The 15,027-nt window shown below is 47.5% G+C and overlaps 1 protein-coding gene across 1 annotated transcript in view; it reads left to right on the top strand.

The window, feature by feature from the left end:
- Positions 1-15,027, top strand: part of POLN (DNA polymerase nu) — a 153,390-nt gene that overhangs the window by 127,394 nt on the left and 10,969 nt on the right. Inside the window, exons 19-20 of the mRNA XM_073237950.1 lie at positions 3,036-3,167; positions 14,100-14,210. Of these exons, the coding sequence (XP_073094051.1) occupies positions 3,036-3,167; positions 14,100-14,210 (243 nt within the window). The remainder of the gene's footprint in view (positions 1-3,035; positions 3,168-14,099; positions 14,211-15,027) is intronic.

Below are 15,027 nucleotides of genomic sequence, written 5' to 3'. Positions count from 1 at the left end.
TCTGTGGAAAAGTCAGATTGTGTGTTCATGCAGGATTAAGAGATGAGGACTCCTGTTCGCACAGATGCTCTCCAGGGGACAGGCCTGCCTCCCGAGTAGTGGTGACGACTTAGACCGCAAGAGCCTCATCAGTCGAACCGAAGTTTGGAGGAAAGCTGTGTGAAAAGAAGGAGCAGGTCGACATGAAGCCCTCACAGGGCCAAAAGTCATCCTGCTGGGGTGAGGGTGGTGACAGCAGCCTTCGGGTGAGACAGACCCTCTTGCAGGGGTGTGGGGAGCAGGGGTGTGGGGAGCAGGGATTCGGGGCCTGGGGACCTGACTGCACCCTCATCTCCACCTCAGTCTCTGTCTCTTCTTCGTTTGGAGTTCCCACATCCATTTGCTCCTCTGGCAAACAGGCTTTCTTTACATAAAGAAACACTGGCCAGCCTCTGCCTTTCAGATGTCCTAACAGCTGTCCAGAAGAATGGAGAGGGATTCTTTCTCAGCCATGTTGACAAGTGTGACCTCTGGTAATGGCCAAGTGGTCCCAGCGACCACCCTCCCACAGATACCATCTACAAAGTATGAGGGAAAATAAAACAACTACCTAGAGGTACTGACGCATGACCAAAGGCCGACAGAAGCCAGAGGTGGGTTGAGGCTTGGAGGTCAGGAATGGTGTAAGGTGAGTTCCCATTTTACAGCTCTTCCCCTGAAGGCACTGCTCAGACAGGGCTATGGGTGGCTCGAACGGACAGAAACCTTCAGTGGTACTAGCTTGAAGAACTAGGACAGAGTTTGGGGCAACCGGATAACTGGAAAGGAAGGAGAAATCTCAGAAAGGAGAGAGCACACCGCATCCCAGGAGGAGCCCCACCCAGATCCCTGGTCAAGCCCTGGCTGTGCTCTAGTGGAGCAGACTTCAGACAGCCCAGCCAGGGCTGCAAGGGTGGACCTGAGACTTCAGCTGCTGCCTGCTGCAGGGAAACAAAGTTTAAAGTTTGACTTTAGCCAAATTAACTGCCGCCTTTTAAAAAACTCAATACTCCTGAGAAAAATGTAACAGAACCCAGAGGGTCCACAACACATTCACAGCGTCCAGGGCATAGCCCTGAATCACCGCACGTATGGGGAAACGGGGCGACTTGATCAGATGCAAGAGAAAAGGTGATCATAGAAGCAGATCCCAAGATGGCCCAGATGTCAGAATCAGCAGACGAGGATTTTAAAGCCACTATCATGATGTACTGAAGGATTGTAAAGGAAAATATGCTCACAATGAATGAAAAAGGAATTCTCAGAAAATAAAAAGAACCAAATAGAAATTCTAAAACTGAGAACTGCAATATCAGAAATAAAAAACTCACTAACTGGGTATAACAGCAGATTAGTCACGAGAAAGGAGTTGGCTGAGAAGACTCAGTGCCCCAACCCAGCCAGACTCGCCTCAAGTGTCTAGCCACTGTTCAAGTCCCTTCTGAAAGCCAGTGGAATTTCCCATTGGAATTCCACAGCTGAGAGGCAGTGATTGGAATGTCAGAGAAAGAAAGAGCTCCAGATGGATCATTTCAGTATGGCATATTCATGAAGCTATCACGTGGTCTTAATTAGGGCCTAAAAGGGAAAATGGCATTTTCTTATTTCCAGCTATATGATATGGAATAGTGGAAAGACTGAGGGCTCAAAGAGCTCTGCTTCTAGGAGAACTTTGGGGAGCACAAGGCTCCCCAGCCTTCCCCACTCTTGCTGGCCAAGCAATGGAAGCAAACATCTGCCCTTTACTCTCCCAAGGTGTGCATGCTGTCCGTCCAGAACCGTGGAATGCATGCACTGGCGGGGCTGGGAGCAGCCCTGTGAGCAGAGCGCCTATGTCTGGGAGGTCGGGCAGCCCACTCCTGCGGAGGTCTCTCCTCTGGTCTCCACAGACCCCTCATCTCCACTCCCTATGCCATGGTTTCTGGGCCATGTCGTCTGAAGGCCCCTCAGGGTGCTCTAGTGTGGCCCAGAGCTGACCCAATGCATAGGACTGCAAGCTCACTCCCGGACCTGCTCATGCTCCCCAGAACTCAGGTCTCCAGCCCCTTGGGTCTCAGGGGTCCCCCACAGCGATACAGTCCCTCACAGTACAAGGCTTTGCCTGTGGTCTTGTGTCCAGCAAGGCTCTCATACGTGTCCTCATGGGCTCGGCTCTTCATTCTTTATTAAAATTCTTCTTTTCTGGAGGAAAAGGGAGAGAGCAGCTCCATATTGAGTATCACACAGGAGCCAGACTCTGCGCGCTGCTCTTCCTCTCAGCTCATGGGGTGCCCTTAACAACCCTTGGGACTGAGGAGTAGGGTTCCTGATTCATAGGTGAAGAAATGGGGCTGACTGCAGGTCAGGGAACTTCCCCAAGGCCACACGGAGCCCCCAGAGGGGGACAGAGTGGACTCAGACCCACATCTGTGTGGCCCCAGCAGCCACACCCGGCAAGTTGTGCTGGGACTCACCCAGGACGCCGTCCAACCGGAGACCTTGCCGTAAGAAGCCTCACGAGAACACCTGCGTCCTCTAGGAACCAGATTTGGTGAACAAAATCAGAAGTGTCTGCCTCTCAAAATAAAAATCCCAGTGATGGGAGCTCCTGAGTACCATTGTTATAGTTTGGCACTGCACCTTTCCCTCCCCCTTTTCGCCATTCCCCTCCAGCTCCCCCATCTGGAGTCAGGTCTCCCCCTGGACAGACTGACAGCAGAGGCTACATCTGCTCCCTTCCCAGCTTCATCTGCACACCTGCCAGGCACTCAGCCAGTGTTGCTGAGTGAATAAATGTTTAACAGGCCAGTCTCGCTTGACCAGAACCTAGCGTCAGATGTAAAGCCAAAAGCCACCACCACCCTGACCAATCAGGAGAGACCAGTGGTGCCAACGGGGCCTTGGCTCACCAAGTCTTCCGAGAGCCTGCCTGCTGGCTCACTCCCGTGCGTGGCGGTGCCTGCCTGGGGGCTCGAGCTCTCGGTGCCCCTGGGTGTGTTAGGTCCTGCCTGTGACCTTGGCTGTTTCTGCTCTTACAGGGAAGGAGGGCCTTGCTGCTTGCCTTGGAGTTACGGTCCAGGAAGCTGCCCGGTTTTTGGAGAGTTTTTTGCAGAAGTATAAGAAAATCAAGACCTTTGCTCGAGCAACCATTGCCCGGTGTCACCAGACAGGTAAGCCGGCTGCTGCCGCCCTCCCCATCCCACCGTGACCGGCAGCGGCCAGAGCGCCTTCCAGGCCCCGCCCCTCCAGTGGCCGCGGACGGACAGACACGGGAGGGTGGGGGGCTGGTGAATGGGATGAGCGTCCAGCCCCTGAGGGATAAACGGGGCCAGAGGCTCCGTGGGAAGAGGGTCCAAAGCTCTGCTTGAGGCGACAAAGTCAACAAGATCAAGTCAGAGGATGACAGATAGAGATCAGATTCTGCACCGGCAAGGGGAGAACGTGTTCCTGTGAAAAGTATGTGGTGTACTTAAAAGTTCACTAAAGATCGGTCAAAAATTTCAAAACATCGAATAGAAACATGTTCTATGACCCCAGTGGAATATAAAGGTAATTTCAATTCTATAGATGTGGCCATCCATTCATGTATTTGGAGATTTATTGTGCTCCTATGTGATTTATGATTAAAAAAGAAGTCCCAAGAAAAATTACAAACATTCTAGAAATAAGTGACAGTGAAAATATCTCATGTGAAAACCTATGGGACCTGGCCAAGCTGGCATGTCACTTGGAGGTGAGTAATGCTGTGAAACGGTGTTTTAAAAAGAAAGAAGTTCGTGAACGTAATGGGTTGCATTCAACCCAAGACCTTTGGAAGAGAGCAACAGAGTAAATTAGAAGAGGAAGGAAACCAGTGTAGCAGCAGAAATCCATGAAATCGCCACCAGAGAAGAGGGTCAGCAGCACAGAGAATGCAGCGACCTCAGCATACACTCAAGACAAAAAATGGGACCAGTGGAGAAGCAGCCACAGGGCCCAGCCTTCCTAAATGGGTCTAGAATGTTCGCGTAGGGGCCAGGCTCTGCTGGACTCTCCCAGCGGCTTGCTGATGACTTCCTCTCTGGAGCCCTTGCGTCCCAGGGTGGCCCCTCCACAAGCTCTTCCTGGGCCTGACCGGGCATCCAGGCACTAGCCCATGTGGAGTTCCTGGCTCCCTGCAGCCTCGGTGTTGGGCATGAGAAAGCCAGCAACCTGTTTCCATCTGCCAGCGAGCGTCTAACAGGCCTAGAACCCCCTGGGCCTGGAGGTGCATCCCATGGAGGCCTAAGTGGCCCCCGCCTCCACCTGTGACCACCGCATCCTCCCAAAACCCCACAGGCCCTGGCCATTCCCGGGCCCAGGAGCCCCATGCCTGGGAAAAATGAAGTATTGCCAGTTTTGAAATGTTAAAATAGTAACAGAACCCAGTGCTGATAAGAGTGTGCAGAGCCCAGGTTACTGTGGACGGAAATACAGTGACAGTCACTCGCAAAGCACCAGCCGCAGACTGGCATGATTTCAGAGGCTCCTCATAACTGACCCTACAAAACCCTCACTGCAACTCTAAAGTGGGTAGTACCCTTACCCCCACTGTCCAGATGAGGAGAATGATCACCGAGAGGTTCATTATCTTCTAAGTTTATGCAGCTAACAGGTGGTGCTGGGCTGGGACCCCGGCTGGGACCCGCCCCTGCCCCCGGCGTCTCCCCTCCCCTGCACCTGGCTGTGCCCCTCTTCCTTGTACTCAATCCCCCTGAAGGGCCATGGGTAGCAGGTATGCAGACATGAAGTGCGCATTCCCTTTGACCCAGCAGTCATACGTCTGTAAAACATACTCGGACCACCATCAGACTCTTCCCCACATGGGTTGAGTGCCGACCCCATGTTTGGCACCGTGCTGGTGCCCAGGACACAAGCTCCAGTTCCCCTGCAGCTCCAGCCCCGGGGAGACAGGTGACCTGCCAGAGAGCGAGTGCATTCAGAGGGTGTCTGCAGGACGGGTGCCTGGGTGTAAAGGGGCCAAACGGGACGCCCAGGCAGAGAGTGATGGGAGCTGGAGGATGCCGCCACCAGCCGTGGCCTTGCAAGGGGCGAGGCCTGGGCAGAGATACAAAAGGCCAGGGAGAGCCAGGAGCGGTGCCAGGGTGGGCAGGTGCGGAGGCAGGGAAGAGGCAGAGTGAGTGCACCCCATGTGGCGCTTCACATGCCACAGAAAGAACCTGGGTTCCACTTTTCAGTGCAGCAGTGTGGAAAAGGATTGGCAGTGGAGGTGGAATCAGAGCCGACACTGGGGAGCAATCTAGAAATAACGGGTGCTCTCTCAGAGACCAAAGGTGGGATGGAGGGAAGAGATGCCCCAGAGGCCGCATGGACAGCTGGAGTGGACGGTGCGGTCAGGCCCTGGGTGTCAGCACACGCACCCCACGCAGGCACACCTGATCTGCTGGTGGCTGAAAGAGGGACGAGACAGGTTCACCAAGGCGCTGACAAAGCCAAAGGTCCGGAGTCCTGAGAGAGGCCCGGCAGTGTGTTCACGTGGTCACATCTTTTTTTCTCCTTATGTGATTTTTTTTTTGGTATCATTAAACTACAATTACGAGGAACATTATGTTTACCAGACTACCCCCATCACAAAGTCCCCTCCAGAAACCCCATTACAGTCACTGTCCATCAGCATAGTGAGATGCTGTAGAATCACTACTTGTCTTCTCTGTGTTGCACATCCCTCCCCGTGCCCCCCCCACATTATACATGCTAATCGTAAGGCCCCCTTTCTTTTTCCCCCCTCTTATCCCTCCCTTCCCACCCATCCTCCCAGTCCCTTTCCCTTTGGTAACTGTTAGTCCATTCTTGGGTTCTGTGATTCTGCTGCTGTTTTGTTCCTTCAGTTTTTCCTTTGTTCTTATACTCCACAGGTGAGTGAAATCATTTGGTACTTGTCTTTCTCCACCTGGCTTATTTCACTGAGCATAATACCCTCTAGCTCCATCCATGTTGTTGCAAAAGTAGGATTTGTTTTCTTCTTAATGGCTGAATAATATTCCATTGTGTATATGTACCATCTCTTCTTTATCCATTCATCTACTGATGGACACTTAGGTTGCTTCCATTTCTTGGCTATTGTAAATAGTGCTGTGATAATTATGCCCAGTGAAATAAGCCAGGCGGAGAAAGACAAGTACCAAATGATTTCACTCATATGTGGAGTATAAGAACAAAAGAAAACTGAAGGAACAAAACAGCAGCTGACTCACAGAACCCAAGAATGGACTAACAGTTACCAAAGGGAAAGGGACTGGGGAGGATGGGTGGGAAGGGAGGGATAAGGGTGGGAAAAAAGATGTAATTGTAGATTAATGATACCAAAATAAAATTTTAAAAAATAGTGCTGTGATAAATATAGGTGTCCATATGTCTTTTTCAAACTGGGCTGCTGCATTCTTAGGGTAAATTCCTAGAAGTGGAATTCCTGGGTCTAATGGTATTTCTATTTTGAGCATTTTGATGAACCTCCATACTGCTTTCCACAATGGTTGAACTAGTTTACATTCCTACCAGCAGTGTAGGAGGGTTCCCCTTTCTCTGCATCATTGCCAACATTTGTTGTTGTTTGTATTTTGGATGGTGGTGATCCTTACTGGTGTGAGGTGATATCTCATTGTGGTTTTAATGTGCATTTCTCTGATAACTAGTGATGTGGAGCATCTTTTCATGTGTCTGTTGGCCATCTCAATTTCTTTTTTGGAGAACTGTTCAGCTCCTCTGCCCATTTTTTAATTGGATTATTTGCTTTTTTGTTTGCTTAGCTGTGTGAACTCTTTATATATTTTGGATGTCAACCCTTTGTTGGATCTGACATTTATGAATATATTCTCACATACTGTAGGATACGTTTTTGTTCTATTGATGGTGTCCTTTGCTGTACAGAAGCTTTTCAGCTTGATATAGTCCCACTTGTTCATTTTTGCTTTTGTTTCCCTTGCCTGGGGAGATATGTTCATGAAGACGTTGTTCATGTTTATGTCCATGAGATTTTTGCCTATTTTTTTTCTAAGAGTTTTATGGTTTCATGACTTACATTCAAGTCTTTGATCCATTTAGAGTTTACTTTTGTGTGTGGGGTTAGACAGTGATCCGGTTTCATTCTCTTGCATGTAGTTGTCCAGTTTTGCCAGCACCAGCTGTTGAAGAGACTGTCATTTCCCCATTGTATGTCCATGGCTCCTTTATCATATATTAATTGACCATATATGTTTGGGTTAATGTCTGGAGTTTCTATTCTGTTCCACTGGTCTGTGGCTCTGTTCTTGTTCCGGTAACAAATTGTCTTGATTACTGTGGCTTTGTAGTAGAGCTTGAAGTTGGGGAGTGAGATGCCCCCTGCTTTATTCTTATTTCTCAGGATTTCTTTGGCTGTTCGGGGTCTTTTGTGGTTCCATATGAATTTTAAAATTATTTGTTTCAGTTCATTGAAGAATGTTGTTGGTATTTTGATAGGCATTGCATTGAATCTGTAGATTGTTTTAGGCAGGATGGCCATTTTGACAATATTAATTCTTCCTAGCCAGGAGCATGGGATGAGTTTCCATTTGTTAGTGTTCTCTTTAATTTCCCTTAGGAGTGTCTTGTAGTTTTCAGGGTATAGGTCTTTCACTCCCTTGGTTAAGTTTATTCCTAGGTATTTTATTCTTTTTGATGCAATTGTGAATGGAATTGTCTTCCTTATTTCTCTTTCTTTTAATTCGTCATTAGTGTATAGGAAGGTAACAGATATCTGTGTGTTAATTTTGTATCCTGCAACTTTGCTGAATTCCGATATTCTAGTAGTTTTGGAGTGGAGTCTTTAGGGTTTTTTATGTACAATATCATGTCATCTGCAAATAGTGACAGTTTGACTTCCTCTTTACTGATCTGGATTCCTTGTATTTCTTTGTTTTGTCTAATTGCCATGGCTAGGACCTCCAGTACTATGTTGAATAACAGTGGGGAGAGTGGGCATTCCTGTCTTGTTCCCGATCTTAGAGGAAAGGCTTTTAGCTTCTTGCTGTTAAGTATGATGTTGGCTGTGGGTTTGTCATATATGGCCTTTATTATGTTGAGGTACCTGCCCTCTATACCCATTTTGTTGAGAGTTTTTATCATGAATGGATGTTGAATTTTGTCAAATGCTTTTTCAGCATCTATGGAGATGATCATGTGGTTTTTGTCCTTCTTTTTGTTTATGTGGTGGATGATGTTGATGGATTTTCAGATTTCATCCTTGCATCCCTGGGGTGAAACCCACTTGGTCATGGTATATGATCCTCTTGATGTAGTTTTGAATTCGGTTTGCTAATATTTTGTTGAGTATTTTTGCATCTATGTTAATCAGGGATATTGGTCTGTAATTTTCTTTTTTCATGGAGTCTTTGCCTGGTTTTGGTATAAGAGTGATACTGGCTTCGTAGAATGAGTTGGAAGTATTCCCTCCCCTTCTTTTTTTTGGAAAACTTTAAGGAGAATGGATATTATGTCTTCTCTATATGTCTGATAAAATTCAGCAATGAATCCATCTGGTCCAGGGGTTTGTTCTTGGGTAGTTTTTTGATTACCAATTCAATTTCTTTGCTGGTAATTGGTTTGTTTGATTTTCTGTTTCTTTCTGGGTCAGTCTAGGAAGGTTGCATTTTTCTAGGATGTTGTCCATTTCTTCTAGGTTTTGCAGCTTGTTTGCATATAGATTTTTGTAGTATTCTCTAATAATGTTTTGTATTTCTGTGGGGTCCATCGTGATTTTTCCTTTCTCATTTCTGATTCTGTTTATGTGTGTAGATTCTCTTTTTCTCTTAATAAGTCTGGCTAGGGACTTATCTATTTTATTTATTTTTTCAAAGAACCAGCTCTTGGTTTCATTGATTTTTTCTATTGTTTTATTGTTCTCAATTTTATTTATTTCTTCACTGATCTTTATTATTTCCCTCCTTCTGTTGACTTTGGGCCTCATTTGTTCTTTTTCCAGTTTCAATAATTGTGACTTTAGACTATTCATTTGGGAATGTTCTTCCTTCTTTAGATAGGCCTGGATTGCTATATACTTTCCTCTTAAGACTACTTTCGCTGCGTCCCACAGAAGTTGGGGCTTTGTGTTGTTGTTGTCATTTGTTTCCATATATTGCTGGATCTCCATTTTAATTTGTTCGTTGATCCATTGACTATTTAGGAGCGTGTTGTTAAGCCTCCATGTGTTTGTGAGCCTTTTTGCTTTCTTTGTACAATTTATTTCTAGTTTTATACCTTTGTGGTCTGAAAAGTTGATTGGTAGAATTTCAATCTTTTTGAATTTCCTGAGGCTCTTTTTGTGGCCTAGTATGTGGACTATTCTGGAGAATGTTCCATGTGCACTTGAGAAGAATGTGTATCCTGTTGCTTTTGGCTGTAGAGTTCTATAGATGTCAATTAGGTCCATCTGTTCTAGTGTGTTGTTCAGTGCCTCCGTGTCCTTACTTATTTTCTGTCCGGTGCATCTGTCCTTTGGGGTGAGTGGTGTGTTGAAGTCTCCTAAAATGAATGCATTGCATTCTATTTCCTCCTTTAGTTCTGTTAGTATTTGTTTCACATATGCTGGTGCTCCTGTGTTGGGTGCATATATATTTAGAATGGTTATATCCTCTTGTTGGACTGAGCCCTTTATCATTATGTAATGTCCTTCTTTATCTCTTGTTACTTTCTTTGTTCTGAAGTCTATTTTGTCTGATACCATTACTGCTACAGCTGCTTTTTTCTCCCTATTGTTTGCATGAAATATGTTTTTCCATCCCTTGACTCTTAGTCTGCGTATGTCTTTGGGTTTGTGGTGAGTCTCTTGTAAGCAGCATACAGATGGGTCTTGCTCTTTTATCCATTCTGTTACTCTGTGTCTTTTTTTTTTTTAAGTAACAGTTTTTAATTCAACTTTTAAGTCTGTATTATTAAGGACACAACAAGGTCTCTTTCTTATGTTCATCTCCTTAGTAATGTATTAGATCAACAACTTTTTTGGCAATACATTTTTTCAGAATGCTACAATATTTGACAACATTAACTTTCACACTGAAACACTCCCTTCCTTTTTCTGTTTTCCACTGACTTTCTGGGTTACTCCTTTCTACTCAATGGCCACTTTTTCTGCAGGTTATTTGCTGTTTTATCCTCCTCTACTTATGGATTTTAATAATTCTCCAAGGCTTAGGTTGGGCATCTGTTCTTTATGCTTTCTTTCCATTTTCTAACTCATCATCTCTAACAGATTAAACTACTACTTGATGATCCTTAAATGCATATTTTCGGGTTCTTTTTTTTTTTTTGAGAGGGCATCTCTCATATTTATTGATCAAATGGTTGTTAACAACAATAAAATTCTGTATAGGGGACTCAATGCTCAATGCACAATCATTAATCCATCTCAAGCCTAATTCTCGTCAGTCTCCAATCTTCTGAACTACTCTGTCTTTTGATTGGTGCATTCAGTCCATTTACATTTAGGGTGATTATTGAAAGATATGTACTTATTGCCATTGCAGGCTTTTGATTCATGGTTACCAAAGGTTCAAGGTTAGGTTCTTTACTGTCTAACTTAACTTGCTTATTAAGCTTTTATAAGCACAGTCTGATAGATTCTTTATTTCTCTCTGTTCTTATTCCTCCTCCTCCATTCTTTATATGTTAGGTGTTTTATTCTGTGCTCTTTTGTGTTTCCTTTGACTGCTTTTGTGGGTAGTTGATTTTATTTTTTGCCTTTAGTTTGTATTTGGTTGGTCTGCTTTCTTTGCTGTGATTTTATTTTCTCTGGTGACATCTGTTTAGCCTTAGGAGTACTCCCGTCTAGAGCAGTCCCTCCTAAATACCCTGTACAGGTGGTTTGTGGGAGGAAACCACTTGTCTGGGAATTGTTTAATCTCTCCTTAATATTTAAATGATAATCGTGCTGGATACAATATTCTTGGTTCGAGGCCCTTCTGTTTCATTGAATTAAGTATATCATGCCATTCTCTTCTGGCCTGTAAGGTTTCTGTTGAGAAGTCTGATGATAGCCTGATGGGTTTTCCTTTGTAGGTGACCTTTTTTCTCTCTCTGGCTGCCATTAATATTCTGTCCTTGTCCTTGATCTTTGCCATTTTAATTATTATATGTCTTGGTGTTGTCCTCCTTGGGTCTCTTATGTTGGGAGTTCTGTGGGCCTCCATGGTCTGAGAGACTATTTCCTCCCCCATTTGGGGGAAGTTTTCAGCAATTATTTCTTCAAAGACACTTTCTATCCCTTTTCCTCTCTCTTCTTCTTCTGGTACCCCTATAATGTGGAAATTGTTCCGTTTGGATTGGTCACACAGTTCTCTTAATATCCTTTCATTCCTGGAGATCCTTTTCTCTCTCTCTGCGTCAGCTTCTCTGCGTTCCTGTTCTCTGGTTTCTATTCCATTAACGGCCTCTTGCACCTCATCCAGTCTGCCCTGAAGTCCTTCTGGAGATTGTTTTATTTCTGTGTTCTCCCTCCCAGCTTTATCCCTTAGCTCTTGCATATTTCTCTGCAGCTCTATCAGCATGGTAATGACCTTCATTTTGAATTCTTTTTTGGGGAGATTGGTTAAATCTATCTCTCCAGGCCCTCTCTTGCAGGTGGTCTGGGTAATTTTGGACTGGACCAAATTCTTCTGCCTTTTCACGGTGACAGAGGTGGCTGTAGGCAGGTAGCACGTGTGTCCGCTGGGAGAACAAAGTCCTTTCCTGCTTGCTGGTCACCTTGCCCTTCTCCACTGCCTGTGTCGGTTACCTGCACTCCTGGAGCTGCCACCGGGTCAATCCCCTAAGCTGCTGTGGGCGGGGTCTCGGTCAGGGTAGCGCAGAGCCCTGCAGGGAGTGGCAGGCATGCTGGGTGTGCTCTCCTGTGAAAGTGGTGCTCCCGCCAGGCAGCTGCATGCTGGCGGTGGCCTTTGGGTTTGGCTCAGGCAACTGTGCACTGGGAGGAGATTCTGGGCAGCTGCTGGGGGCATGGCTGCTCCTGGGCAGCTTGGCCACCGCTGCAGGCTCATGCAGGCTGCTCCTGCGCCTTTTGCTTGGCTGCCACCACTGCTGCCAGCTCGCGCAGGCCATTCGCTCGGCTGCCGCCGCCGGCTCACACATGATCACATCTTTTATAAAATTGGCCACAGCAAGGTATTTTAACTGCCATGGACTGAGACTGCTGCCCCTTCCTCTCCCAATTTCTCCATTCTGCTCCTTTCCATGCCAGGTGGCACTGGAGTGGCCACAGCCATTTTGGGAATCCAGTGAAGGAAAAGTTGAGTTGGTGGCTCATTTAACTCAGATTTCAGTTTAGCTATTCCTGTGGTTTATTGCTACTTTGTGAGTAGTTGAAGAATGCTATCCTTGCTGGCATACAAATGGCTCCCAGGACATTATTCCCACTCATGACTCACTTCTGAAGCACAGTGACATGAAGATGCAGGCCTGGAGATCATTTCACCCTTGAGCAGGAACTACAGTTGCCAGCACTGTGAGCTTTGGGTGGAGGAAACGCAAGAGTTGAAATGTCTGGAAGCAAAGGCCACATTCCACTTCACACCACAAGGGGTAACTGGATTCAGACCTCCCTCCTACCTAAACAACTAGAAATTGGGAAAATATATAAAGTGATTGTTTTCAGACCCTGGATCATGGGCAGTGTACCTCTGGTCTCTGAGAGAAGAGAAACCAAGGAGGTGAGCCCTCTGAGCACCACATGTCTGGATCACAGACCACAATACAGGAGGGAACCTGAGCAGATTACAATGGTCTTGCTAAACTGAGGAGACAAGGATTAGGACTAGGGAGGCAGAGGCAGCGGGTTTTGCAAGGCAGAGTATCAGAGGGGAGGGAGCCACGCAAAGAAGGTGCTCCGTAGATCTCCAGAGGGTTCCCCTCCGTGTTTTTGAATACTAGGCCACACATGCAGAGAGTGAAACCCCATAGGACTAAGCAAAGTAGTTTCTGGGAGGAGCAGGCTGAACAATTCCAGAGTTCAACAGGGCTAAAAGATGTGTGAGTTCTGCCCATCATAGTGGGGAGTCCTCACTGGACACCTGGGACACTGAATAGAGACCCCAGAAGGGTCACCCCTTGGCAGTAGATCCAAACTAGACCAGCCCAAATTAAAGGCTACTCTAAATCCATCCTAACATAAGGATGGGTCTCCAAGGGATCAGGAGATCTGCAGGTAACTTAGGCCTGTCTAACACTCTTGAAAGGATGAACCCAACCCCAGCACGCAACATCATCAAGTGCACGATATCCAGTATCTAATCAGAAATCACCAGACAGGCAAAGAGGCGGGCTGAGTGTGCCCAGTTGGAAACGCAGGCACCCCAGTTCCCTGCCAGTCACTATTAGACTTTAATTATACATTGCCTGGCATATGGCAGGTGCTCAATGCACTGACAGTTTGATAATTATGATATATGTGAGAAATCATTCCAGTCCTCAGACATGTAAAATACTAAGTGGAGGCTTTAGTTCTTGCCAACACATAGTACAATGGAAGCCCTCACTAGTGAGGACTATACTCAGCCAACACAGTTTGTCTGTGTTCATTTTCTTAAAGAGGAATTATGAAAAATTCAAAAATTCAAATTTATAAAGGCTTCAGGCCCAAAAAACTTGAACCTGCCTGGGTGTATAGCTATGTGGCCTCCAACTCAGGCCATCAACCTTGAGTGGAATATGGATTAATGTCTCTCCCCCATTCAGCTGCCACCCAGTGCAGAACTGTCTCTGTACCCAAGTCCCACAAGTGGCTGTTAACAGCCTTTGTAGTGTAAAAACTGACCTCCCTTGTCCTCCATCACATGTCAGGGCAGCTGGAAGTCAGAAAGGAGTGCAAAAAGGTGCTCCCAGGCAAGCAGGGCCACCTGTTGCTGCCCCTGCTTCCCCAGCACAGAACCCACTTGCCCTACAGATAGCCCCAGAGGCCTCCAGGCAGAGCTCCCTCGGGCCCCGACTCGGTGACGCAGCGCAGAGGGCCTGCTGGGGCCTGAGCCGGGGAAGCCGCACCGGCGAAGGCAGGGTGTCCTCCAGGGCGCTGTGTGGCCTGCTTACCTCTGCCTCTCGTCCTGCTTTTCCTGCATGTAACCCAGGCTATGTGGTGTCCATCATGGGCAGGAGGAGACTGCTGCCAGGGATCCGTGCGCGAGACCACCGGCTCCGGGCACAGGCAGAGCGGCAGGCAGTGAACTTCGTGGTGCAAGGTACCCAGAGCCCTCACCTTACCTGCTGTGTTCATTTACTTCTCTGATTTTGAGCAGCTGCAGGGCCAGTATGCCCCCCCTCCCCCAGTATGCCCTGGTATGTCCTACCCTGTCTTCCCTGGCAGTTGCTGTCAGAAGGTGCCAGGGAGATAACACCTGGAACATGGTGGCTGCTCAGCACATGTTGTCTGTGTAATCATGACGCTTGCCCCTGAGGACTGGCGGAAGCCGTGCCATCCCTCCTCTGCAATAGGAACAGAGGCTTAGCCAGCCCTGGGCCAGACTGGAGCTCAGGCCCTGGTACAGCCTGGGGCTCTCTGTGATGCCCCTCAGGCCTGGTGGGTGTGGGGCTTGAGCACCTCCAGAGCCTAGCGTGTCCCCCAGTGTCCTGACGCCCTCAGCAGGGGGCAGCTGGGGGAGGGATGGCATGTCATTCACCTCCAGTTAGGGAAACTCTTGAATCTTCTTCAGCCATGGCTCTCAAATAGCCCAGGTCTTTGCACAGAGGTGGAGAGCTGTAACCATGGGCTCCACATGTCATGTCATGAGCGCCCCATGAGGCATCAGGGTAGCCAGGGCATTAGGCACTGCCCCCTCCTGAGACCCAAAGGTCACAGCTGGGGAATTGAGGCCTGCAGGGCCCAGAGAAGAAGCCTGGATGAAGGATCCCAGCCCCAGGTGCCTGGCAGGCCTGCCCACAGAGGGGTGGGCTGTCGCAGGAGGGTGGCCAGGGGCCCCAGGAGACAAGGAGTGGGGCTCAGCGAAGGACAAAGTTCCAGTCCACAGTCTGCTGTGTACCCTGCGGAGAGGTGGGTGG

Source organism: Manis javanica, chromosome 5 (assembly GCF_040802235.1).
Source record: "Manis javanica isolate MJ-LG chromosome 5, MJ_LKY, whole genome shotgun sequence".
NCBI classification, from domain to species: domain Eukaryota; kingdom Metazoa; phylum Chordata; class Mammalia; order Pholidota; family Manidae; genus Manis; species Manis javanica.
The sequence above is the reverse complement of the archived record's forward strand: the minus strand, read 5'-3'. Positions and strand labels throughout refer to the sequence as shown.